Here is a 12,434-nt window from a genome sequence, read left to right on the forward strand (position 1 = left end):
CTTAATATTTTTTATATTCATCATATTAATGATATTAAATAGGATTAAACAAACTGAACATTGTAAATTTATCTCAACACACCTTTGAGTTGTTCATACACGGCGGCATTAGTTCTTGTCGAAAGAGATTCATACATTTGTCTACAATAGAAAATAAAATGATTTCGCTTGCATGATTCGCTTTGATGTTGTTGTTTTGCCTTCATCAAACACAAAACAAGTAAAAAGATTACATCACGATGATGCCTCACGACCTTGTATCACAGAATATGAAAAAAAAAATATTTTAAAGCAATTTCAGTGTATATCTAGAGAAATAAAATATGTTAAGCTACATTTTTTATCTTAAGGTCATATTGCTATGTGAATGGATTTTATTTGAAAGACCTCTTCGATTTTTTTTATACGCATAACTTCATAACTTATTCCGAATCACTTTCTCAAGTATGCATTTACTATTACAATATGTGCACGAAATAAATTCTTAAAGATGGTGTAATGGTAAAATTTGGAAGTATGAACCATACAGTATATTTATTTCCTTCGTAAGTAAATTGTCAATACAAACCTGCCGTCAGTGGAATCCTGTGTATTCCCATTGACTGAAACAGAATCAAATGATATGTTGAGATATATAAACATACATTTGTGTTGTTATATACCACTTTATTACACAATATAAATGTTTCTAGGCGGTTAACATATTATACTCCTTGATTATCGGGCCTTTCATTACCAACCCTCGTCTATCTCAACTCTCCGGTAAGCATAAAACCACAACTTTCATGACATTTCCAACAATGTCCTGTCACGTGTTAAGCCGAGTCGTCGAGTCAAGGATACACACAGTTCCCGAACATTTGATCAAAAGCCCATCGCTTTAAACCATTCCACCATTGTATAGTAAATGTATCACCAATACAGCCCCAACATGCCATTCAACTCACCTATTGTACTACTACCTAGGTACTCATAGCTCGACGGTGGCTCTCGTTCCTCGAGGTTCAGATCGTCGTAGTGTGATCTCATAAACAAGTAAAAATAACAGAAATGTTAATAAATACATGAATGAATCCAAATACCAATGAGTTATTGATAATATATATTTGACTTTTACTCTACATTGTGTTGATAGTGACATAAGGGACGTGTTCCATCATGTTCGTAACAATGGATAAAGCAAGCTTGTGTTGGCTGAATCAGAATATTTCGCTTATAAAGTAATATAAAAAAGAGAAAGGTGAAACTTAATGATATGAACACACCCCCTCATCCCCCTCCCCACCACCACCACCAACCCTAAACTTCTTGGAAAGTTGTAAGCATATCCATTTGTAAATATAAACTTGATTCATATAAAGGTGTTTCAGCAGATTATCTGATTTGGGCAAGATGCCTACTTACCCCTCATTTAGATTGCCATGTTGTTCTGCTGGACGGGACAGGTTGACACCTTTTAACAAAGTGATAGTCATTAAAATGAATCGTGTGCAAATCATAAATTATATATTGTCGTAATTCTGTTGAGTAAATCAAGTACAATGTGATTGGCTGACGTGCCCATATCTGAATACTACGTGAAGAATATCTACGACATGAAGAACAGAAGAAAACGCTTCAAGTGATGGTATTTGTTTAATATTAGGAGAGAAGTCACCAGCAGCAAAAGCACCATCTGTTTTCTCTAAAGGAAAGATAACGGTGACTTTCGGTACATCAATCAGAATAGATTAGCTTTTCAATCAATGTTTTATGATAATGTATTAAATATAGGATTGTATCTAGGGAAAAGATTTATTAAATAGTATTCCATTTTCCAGAACGCGGCCCCCGAATTTTTTGAAATTTATTTAAACAACGATAAATACATCTTCCCACTTTCGTTATAGTTAACTTATTTCACAATTTACCTGGTTTAGTCCCGTGATCTCTGTCTTTGGATGTCTTTTTTCTACAGGCATAATTATAATCATGAAGGTATCTTTTTCAGACATGAAATTAATGCGAGTAGTATTTGTCATGTCACTTCCATCATTATGTTAAATAAACAAGGTATATTTAGTACGTACATTCAAGAAAAATGCATTTTTACTAAAATTACTACTTAATTATGGAATATATTATTCTGTTGGGGAAAGTGTATGTATGGATATTTTAATACCTGTAGATATATATATTTCAAACACAAGTTTAATATTGCTATCGTTTGGCACCATAGAAAACCATTGTGGTGGTGATTTAATATTATACTTACCTCAATATCTTCCGTCTGTCTGAAATAGAAACCTCAACCTAATTCTTTTGTGAGCGACAGGGAGAATCATTAAAGTACAAAAAACAATAATGTATATTAATAAAAAAAAAATGCTTCATATGCTATTCCATAAACGGTTATACTTCTTACTGAAGTTCAGTGTTATCTTGCTCTTAACACAGCGTGTTTGAAATATAAAAGCACGCCATCACTAACAAACAAACAAATATTTCAGAAAAAAAAAAATGTTTATTAAATTTAAAAAGGAAGATGTAACGGCGCACAGAAAAATTTGTTTAAAAATGAATACATAGCCAAACAAAATAATGACAAACGTGCGGGCACACAGCTTATGAAGACAGCTATTTCATCGTCGTAGAGGGTGTTAGGAATAAATGATGTCTGGCATTTGTTTCTACTGAAATCAAAATCCCAAATATTTATATCGTCTTTAGAAAACACGGACGTGGGTTAATTTCTTAGATAAAATTGCTGATGCACAATATATCCAATACTCGAATACATTATTTTTTCAAAGCTTCATAATCACATCCAGGAATGACCCATAAAAACAATACTTACAAATAAAACACACCATGAACATGGACGCTGTTAGAGTGAACAACAATGCTGCTATAACGAATAGTGTAATGGACGCCGTATTGGGAGTTGATGCCGTATCTGTAAACAAGGACAACAAATAGCATACGGCATTGAAACAAATAACACACGCATTATGTAAAATAATATATAATGTAGTGGTAAAGCACTCCCGGGTTTAGTCGCACTAGACAGATGAAAATACATAAGTCATTCTCAAATATATTTTATTGATTAGATAATGGAAAAGATTTTATAGACTTGATATATTCTATTTATAAGATCTCTCCCTGACGTGGTTCGTTCCGTCTATGTCACATGTGATTTCATAAGTCTCAATCCAACAGTTTGTAAGATATGCAAAGGGGAAATAAAGCATTTGCTATGGAATAAAGGATATGACAACAGTACATGTTGTGAAAGGAACATGTAGATAATGAATCTTTTACTGAGAAGATATTAAAGTAGCCCGGGTAAAGCAAATATTTCTGAACAAATAAAATTCACATAGCTATGCTTATATTCTTGGTTATACTCACATAGTTTCATGGTTGTGTAAGGAAAATTGGTTTTCTGTTGGAGTTATCTCCCTTTTACATACAATTGTTAAGCACTGTTTTATCTCATTGATTATCGGATGATTACTAATTAATGGTGGGATTGTATAGATTGAAAATGATTCCTAAATATACCTTGATTGATAAGAAAGATAATATACCATGTAAATGTGTTTGTATATAAAGATGATACAAAGTTTTAGAGCGAAATGTGCAATATGCAAATGAATGGTACCACTGGCTCGCCGAATAGCCTGGCAATTAAATAGCCAGCTACAAACTGTGATCGGGGGGAGAATATGCCGCTGAAAAGTGGGCGTGATTCTAATTGAAACTGACAGGTTTCAAACCCCGGTAGCTACGAAGGCTGAGTAAGTCTTTGTGGAGAGACTGAGAAGTCTCTCATGTAGCGATTGGTGGTCGCTGAATAAGTGCCTATTAGTCGTGAGGTAGTGTGTTGTTGCGCTGTACGAGGCAGATGTACAAGGTTACAGTGCCGGGAGCACTTGTATTGCTGTAGGAAGCTGGTGCGCAAGTTTAACCACTACCAGGTTCCAGTGTCGGGAGCAATTGTATGGTTGGTGCGCTGAAGGAAGCTTCTGCGAGGTTCCAGTGCCGGGAGCAATTGCATTGCTGTTGCGCAGGGCTGGATAAGCCAGTGCGCAAGGTAGACACTGGGAGCACTTGCATTACTACTGCGCTTCATAAGCTGGTGCGCAGGTATCCGGTGCGCTGTGCAAGTGCCGGAAGCACTTGTAATAGGCGTGCTTGATCTGGCATTGCCGTTCCCGAGGTAGCCGGCGTGCTTGATTGGTCATTGCCGGCGCGCACGAAAGCCACGGCTAGTACCAGTGCATGGCGAGAGCACATGCGTTAGGCATTTGTGGGCGTCAGTGTCTACTATAGTTATATTTGTATGGTAGTTTTAGAGGTCCGTGGCAAGCAGCACGACCGTTTCATTTGTTCTTATATGTCACCTATAGATTAATCATTTGTAGATATTGCCGATTATATTCCGATTGAGAGTAGATTGGTCAAGTGCGCTAAAAGCACAGCGTATCCCAAGGAGACACTTGGGACGGACCAGGTGCACGTTACAGTTGTATCCACCACACTACTGAGTGAGCTGTTCCCCTCTTCATTATAAGCGTACATGTTGAATTGGTATCTGGTGTTTGGTGTCAGACCTGTTATATCCTTGGTGTATGTTGACTGTTGTTGTTCTATCACTGATACTGTTTCTGTCCTGGTCCCTCCCTCAGGTCTATACAGAATAACAAATGTCTGGGGGTGACCGCCATTGAAACCTTTTGTCCATTGTACAGTAATACTTGAAGTGGTGGTTTCTATTTCATGAAAATGTGAAGGCGTTTCTGGCGGGGCTGTAAAATATAAACACATTGTCATTGATTGATAAATTCTTTAGCATGCCTCTTTCTTCAGATAAATGCATTCCAATAAAGTATACCCTTCTGGTATGTTTAGCTAAAATTAAACAACACTAATTTTGTTCTTCTAGTTTCGCAAACTGATCTGAGAATGATATTGAGCAATCAACTGATTCGGACCACCTGACCAGGCTGTCCGCAAAACTAGTCATACATGCTGTCAATCACGTGAAAGTTAATCCATTGAATACTTCCCATTTTGTAATAATCGTTTGGTCATCTTAGAGATCCCGCCTGTTTTGATTATTTGATTAGTTATCATTAAATAATTACGAGCTGTGTTTCTGAAAACTCTAGTTTGGTAGTACAGAAGGATAGTATTGCAACCTAATTTAAGGCCCAGATCATATATTTGGAAAAAAAATCTATAATCACAGCATGTTACTAGCTAACACGTTTATTGAGAAAATTCCACTTTAATAGAAAAGTTGACGCCTGTCAGGTGACAGATATGGTAATCACCATCCAAACCACAAGCTCATTTCAGAAAGGTGAAGTAATTAGCTTGCTATAGTTCTCAATAAGATGGCTGGCTAATTCCTCCGCTTAACAATCTATCCTGATTCTTACTGCATCCGAAGACTTAACAATCAAGACAAAAGACATATGGAGAGGCGTATAACAGCCATGGTTTTCAATATGCCAATCAAAAGTAAGTGTACGTTGAGAACTTAATTACAGTTAAATAACATTTGGATGGAAAATAGCAGCTGTTCGGACAAGATTCAGTTCATACTTAATGTGAAAAGCATTTAATAAAAAACCGGAATCAACAATGAGGCACAGTTGATCGTAAGTGATCTTTTTTTAACAGATAAGCTAATTCAGTTGATAAGATTATACCTGCAACTTTTACTTGTCTTACATTTCGGACTCACCTGATGGATTTATGGAAAAGACTGTAGTAGAGTTACGACGTCTACCGTCGTTGTAAACAGTAACGGTGTAGTCCCCAGCTACTGACTGATCAAATGACAACAGAGTCATAACAGCCGCCTGACCAGGGAACGTAATAGTCCTTCTCTTCATTGATAGGTCAATGCTATCCTTAGTAAGGCCAAACGTGATGTTTAAAGAGGGGACAATCCGAACACCAAAGGGCAGCTTTGTCCACTCTATGTCATCAGTAGATGTAACAGGAGGGTTGCTGTAGAATGGAATCTTTATGGTCACTTGTTCATGCAGCCTGCTATAGAAGTTGTGATTCTGTCCACTTGAATTAAATCTCGGGGCAACTATAATGACACCAAATGTATTATGATATATGTACACCAATGATAATATTATGAATATTGTATAGATACAATGCAAAACCGTGAAAATTAATAGATCATTTTAAATCACATTAGTTTGACTAAAATGCAATAAAAACTCATACTAGTATATGTCTAAAATCTATCCACTTTCCAGTCCTATTAAATTTTCGATATCCGTAGAATACCCACTATTTGTTTTCATACTTGTTTATTTTTTTATCCAATAAATGCATCAATGGTCAAAATACCGGGCAAAGTAGAAAAATTGAATATAACTAGCTCAGATAATTATGAATTTGTTTTAAAATACTAAATTCTTATGAGCCCGAGTATTTAGAGACAGGGGTGTGGCAATCATATTCCACGCCCTTTCATTTCAGTGATAATTTCTTAACTTATATAAAAGTAGATCAGACTCATTCTTTTAAACAGAATAATCATTCATTAAGGCCGATAAGAAATCGGAGAAAACGATCAATTTGAATGACGTACTACGACATCTACAATAGAAAGTCCTTATCAAAACTCATTTTATGTTTTATTAGTATTTTAACAGTTGGTCATGACTTTCACAAGGATACTTAACATGATAATACCGCAGCCTCCTAAAACACATATACGCACTCGACACGCATACATGTCGCACGCACGGGAGACCGTCCGTAAATGATTTTAGTTGTAGATAGGACTTTAAACAAATGAAACGAAACCTGACTAAATACAAGGACAAAGGATTAGGTACACATTAGGCCCAGTAAGTCTCCTACTTTGTCTGAGGAAGTCACAGATAAACTTATACACCGTAATATGATTACCTATAATATATGATTTAAAATAAAAGAGTGAAACACTTTGTATTTACTGTTTAACACAGCAATATTTGACTATGGTACTAGTTACATATATAACTTTAACGTTTAACACAGAACTGTTGGACTGTAGTACTGTTAACACATTACCTTTAACATTTAACACAGAACTGTTGGATTGTAGTACTGTAACATATATAACTGTAACGTTTAACACAGAACTGTTGGACTGTAGAACTGTTAACACATTACCTTTAACATTTAGCACATAACTGTTTGACTGTAGTACTGTAACATATATAACTTTAACGTTTAACACAGAACTGTTGGACTGTAGTACTGTTAACACATTACCTTTAACATTTAGCACATAACTGTTTGACTGTAGTACTGTAACATATATAACTTTAACGTTTAACACAGAACTGTTAGACTGTATTACTGTTAACACATTACCTTTAACATTTAACACAGAACTGTTGGACTTTAGTACTGTAACATACATACCTTTGACATTTAACACAGAACTGTTGGACTGTAGTACTGTTAACACATTACCTTTAACATTTAACACAGAACTGTTGGACTGTAGTACTGTTAACACATATACCTTTAACATTTAACACAGCACTGTTGGATTGTAGAGTCTGTCCTTGTCTGTCCGCTATACCGTTGCTAACACTACATGTATACGTCCCTGTGTCGTACAGGGAAACCTCCGCGAAGACTACTGTGTTCGGTGTTGTTGTCGTATACGTGTATTGATCAGCAATAAGGATCTGGCCAATGGTCTGTGTCCAGGACTGACTTGTCAGCGTGTTGGGTTCTCCTACAGTCCGACATATCAACCGGATATTCGTGTCTCCCTCTTCTACATTAGGGGGCGCCACAATCACTATATCCGGAGGATCTGGCAAACATGTAAAAGGACCAGATGATGTCATCTCCCAATTGTGATAAAACAAATACCGGACTTGCGGACAAACGGTCTTTTTTTCTGTTAATACCCGCAACGAAAATTGTCGGCTTAAAGCTGATCTTATTAAGTTCAAACTCAAATGTAATCTCAATTTCTCACAATGGTTGACAAATACGAGGGGCGCCGATGACAAAACACTAACTTTAGTAGGTGAGATGAAACTTAGCAAAAAGTGGAGTCATGTGATTGGTAGAGTCATAAAAATCCCTCGGAACAATGAATTATCAGTACTTCTAAGTGATCAAAGAAATAATGAAAATGTTTACATAAGGTATATATTATAAGCTGTAAGGATGTGACCTTCTTTCAGAATGGACTTTTAGAGTCTCATAATACATAGTACATGACAATCTTACATTGAACTAGTAAATAAACGATTCTCTTTGTGATTAGTTGTCTCCCCTGCACAGATGATACGCCCTCCGCCCGACAGGTGTAGTTAGCCGTCGCTGACCGATCTATGTCACTCAACGTCAAGGACAGTGAGGCCCCTTGTCCTGTCTGTACTGATGTACCTCCACGTAGCCACTCGACTGTTGGTGCGGGGTTTCCTTCTGTGTCACAAGTTAGTTGAGCAGTCTGACGTTCAACTACGGTCAAGTGGGTAGGGTACAAGGTCACCAGCGGTTTATCTGTATCCGGAAATTAAAAACCAAGGCTTTCATTGATGATTATTAATGTATAAATACTTGTTAATGTTAGAAATACTTTCCCAAGAAATCGGATAGACTTACATTCAACATTGAGGTATTTGACAGATGACGTCAGGTTAGTAAGTTTGATGTCAGTGAAATCATTCCTCACACGACAGGAATACCCGTCCCTGTTGTCGGCCTTTGTGAGAGGAGAGAGTGATATAGATGGCGTTGACTGTCCAGTCTGGAGGCCGTTACGGAACCACTCAATCCTGGCTGGAGCTGGAAAACCCTCAGTGTAGCTACAGCTCAGGGTTCCGCTCTCTCCCTCCAACCATGGACGTGTCGGTGTCAGGATAATGACCGGGCCACTTGGAGGGTCTTATTATGAAACAACAGTTTATATTAATGGTGTATATTATTGATGTATACGGTAACCGTATATTCTGAACATCAAAACTTAAGCGTTTCACCACTTTTATCATATAAATGAATTGTGTTCATTTATAACAACATCACTGGTAAATAAAACGTTTTGCATTTTGTTTTCTTATTTGACGAATCAAAACACTGCTTACAAACGACAATGGGAAAATTCAAAGCTGCCCCGGCGTATGATGAAATCATTAATTTTTTACGCAATAAATATCAAAATGTTAGCCCCACTGTTAGATATCCTTTATTTATATTGATAGAATAACCACTTAAACTTCACCACTTGATCATTTTAAGCATACCAGCACAACGCTGAATTCGCCTACCAACACATTTTAAAACAGCACTACTACCGTATTAGGTAGGTGAACTTACAGTGTACAGTAAATGTGACTTGTGTCTGAGGTAGGTATACTTACAGTGTACAGTAAATGTGACCTGTGTCTGAGGTAGGTATACTTACAGTGTACAGTAAATGTGACCTGTGTCTGATGTTGGTAAACTTACAGTATACAGTAAATGTGACCTGTGTCTGAGGTAGGTATACTTACAGTGTACAGTAAATGTCGACCTGTGTCTAAGGTAAGTATACTTACAGTGTACAGTAAATGTGGCCCGTGTCTAAAGTAGGTATACTTACGTTGTACAGTAATTGTGACCTGTGTCTGAGGTAGGTATATTTACATTGTACAGTAAATGTGACCGGTGACTGATGTTGGTAAACTTACAGTATACAGTAAATGTGACCTGTGTCTGAGGTAGGTATACTTACATTGTACAGTAAATGTGACCGGTGACTGATGTTGGTAAACTTACAGTATACAGTAAATGTGACCTGTGTCTGAGGTAGGTATACTTACAGTGTACAGTAAATGTGACCCGTGTCTAAGGTAAGTATACTTACAGTATACAGTAAATGTGACCTGTGTCTGAGGTAGGTATACTTACAGTGTACAGTAAATGTGACCCGTGTCTAAAGTAGGTATACTTACGTTGTACAGTAATTGTGACCTGTGTCTGAGATAGGTATACTTAGTGTACAGTCAATGTGACCTGTGTCTGAGGTATGTATACTTAGTGTACAGTAAATGTGACCTGTGTCTGAGGTAGGTATACTTACAGTATAGAGTAAATGTGACCTGTGTCTGAATTAGGTATACTTACAGTGTACAGTAAATGTGACCTGTGTCTGAGGTAGGTATATTTACAGTAAATGTGACCTGTGTCTGAGGTAGGTATACTTACAATTTACAGTAAATGTGACCTGTGTCTGAGGCAGGTATACTTACAGTGTACAGTAAATGTGACCTGTGATCTGTCCTGGGTCTGAGGTTGTGGATGTGTAGACACACAGACACACGTCCCCTTGTTGTATCCTTTCGTGACAGTTACTGTGATGGTAGACACCGACTCTGTCACAGTGCTGCCATCTGTGGCGGGGATTCCCACACACAATCCTGTCCAGGTCAGGGTAGACAGAGGGTTCCCTCCCTGCTGCCGGCAACTGAGCGATAATGTCTCGTTCACATACAAGATGGAACCGCTTGTATACCCGGATATAACTGGCGGTTCATCTGGTGGCCCTGTGGTAGTTTATTTTTTTTCACAGAAAACTAGTAGCTTTGGTAACTGCTTTATGTAAGTTTTACACATGTATGATCAGATATATCAAAACCAAAAGCTTACATTTATTTGTAATCAAGCCATTGCATTTGTTGAAATATCGTATTTCGATGTCAGAAGAAAATATTGCGTTCCTACCCTGCAACATGATTCTTTATTTCATATGTAGATAAAATGTTAAGTGTTAAAATGATTGGAGTTAGCAAGTAATTTTCCATGTATTAATAGAAAATAAAATATTATACAGATTCAATCATAACCTTCATTAGTATTACTAATCGAGATTATTTCCTTGTTTTATAAGCCTTGTTTTGGTCTGAACTGTGGTCCCAATATTGGTAAATCATGCACCTCTATAGTTAACTACCCGTTAGGGATCAAAAGCAATGTTAGAAAAGTCGCTATTTTTGACTATGTGCTTTACCTGATTGTGACAAACCCCTGACAATGAAAGGTATGAAGAAGTAGCATACTGAACTCGTGTATAGTTTCAACGTCTTAACTGAGCCTACCCAATTTTCATATAATATCGGTGAATAATGAAATTTCAAAAGCAGACAAAGGCAACAGATTACTACTCAGTTATGTCTATGTTAAATGGCCTTTTCACATTTTCATAATTAATTTGATAGATGCCGTCTGCTGACGTTATGAACAATTAACATTACCTCTCATTTCGGATATTTGATAATTTTCATGATCTTTTTTAGTAATTGATTTTGTACATGCATTACAGATCGGTGTCATCCTTTATGTAACTCGTGGTTATCAATGCCCTGAAATCTAATAATATGTTTACAGAACATCAAAATCAAATGACATTTATAGCTCATTCAGCTCATATGATCCATTAATGATATGAGATTAAACTATCCAGTAATATTTAAATACTTCAAGAAAAACATACTTACATTGAACAACAAACGTTTTAACACCGGACTGGACAGGGTTCATTCCGTCCACGTTACTAGCCCTACACTGGACAGTGGCTGGACTGTCCCCTTTAGCCCCAGTCAGTGTTAAAGAACTGGCGGTCACAAACTTGTCACCGTCACTACTAACACTTCCGGTCTGAGTTGTGACGTTTACACTATCCTTGTACCAGTCTATCCGGGCAGGAGGACGACAACTTCCGGTCACACACATGTACACCTGACTGCCCCTTGGTGTTACCGTCACTGTTTCACTGACAGGGGGCGTGAAGGTAACGCTGGTTACGGGTACTAAACACAGAGTAATCATTTATTACATATATCCCCTCTATATCCTCAAACCTCACAAATCAATGTCACATTGTAGGAGCTAGAGACTTGGATGTAATCGCAAAGTTCATCATTCAAGTTTTGACAAACGGAGGGTAAAAATCCTAGACAGATGAAATTCATGAATTTCGTGAGATAATCATGACATAAAGTATATGTATGAATTTCAACAATAAATGACACTGCCAAAAACTGTCTTTTATATATTAACTTGACAATAACTTATAGCAACATATGCTAGCAATATTGACTCATGTTATGACGTCATAAGTGTACGAAATGCCAGCACATATATAATTATCATGTTAATCAGCATTGTCACTTTGGGAATACGTTTTTGACGTCATACGTCCATGATGTCACGTTGTCGTGCATTATATCAGTCTATTGTCTTGTAAATAAAAAAAAATGTTAATCAAATCTAATTATTGTGTCCACATAATATTGAACACATCAAACTTACACAATTGAAAAAAATCATGAAAATTTGGGTTACACCCGTGCCTCTATTTTCATATGTTTTCCGTGAATAATACGGATGTGAGTATTTGGTCTCCCTTTTTTCGACGATTCGGA

The 12,434-nt window shown here is 36.9% G+C and overlaps 1 protein-coding gene across 1 annotated transcript; it reads right to left on the reverse strand.

Annotated features, from left to right (window-relative positions):
• Positions 1 to 54: 54 nt before the first annotated feature.
• On the reverse strand, positions 55 to 11,811 carry LOC117340823 (nephrin-like). The gene is made up of 15 exons (XM_033902600.1): positions 11,508 to 11,811; positions 10,263 to 10,556; positions 8,638 to 8,919; positions 8,260 to 8,535; positions 7,535 to 7,834; positions 5,738 to 6,094; positions 4,516 to 4,793; positions 3,394 to 3,409; positions 2,837 to 2,935; positions 2,255 to 2,273; positions 1,911 to 1,951; positions 1,405 to 1,453; positions 948 to 1,024; positions 569 to 602; positions 55 to 141 (listed from the first exon to the last, which is right to left on the reverse strand). The coding sequence occupies exons 1-15, from the start codon at positions 11,740 to 11,742 to the stop codon at positions 69 to 71; spliced, it is 2,430 nt and encodes an 809-aa protein (XP_033758491.1). The 5' UTR covers positions 11,743 to 11,811; the 3' UTR covers positions 55 to 68.
• Positions 11,812 to 12,434: the final 623 nt, after the last annotated feature.

Source organism: Pecten maximus, chromosome 13 (genome assembly GCF_902652985.1).
Source record: "Pecten maximus chromosome 13, xPecMax1.1, whole genome shotgun sequence".
Taxonomy (NCBI): Eukaryota; Metazoa; Mollusca; class Bivalvia; order Pectinida; family Pectinidae; genus Pecten; species Pecten maximus.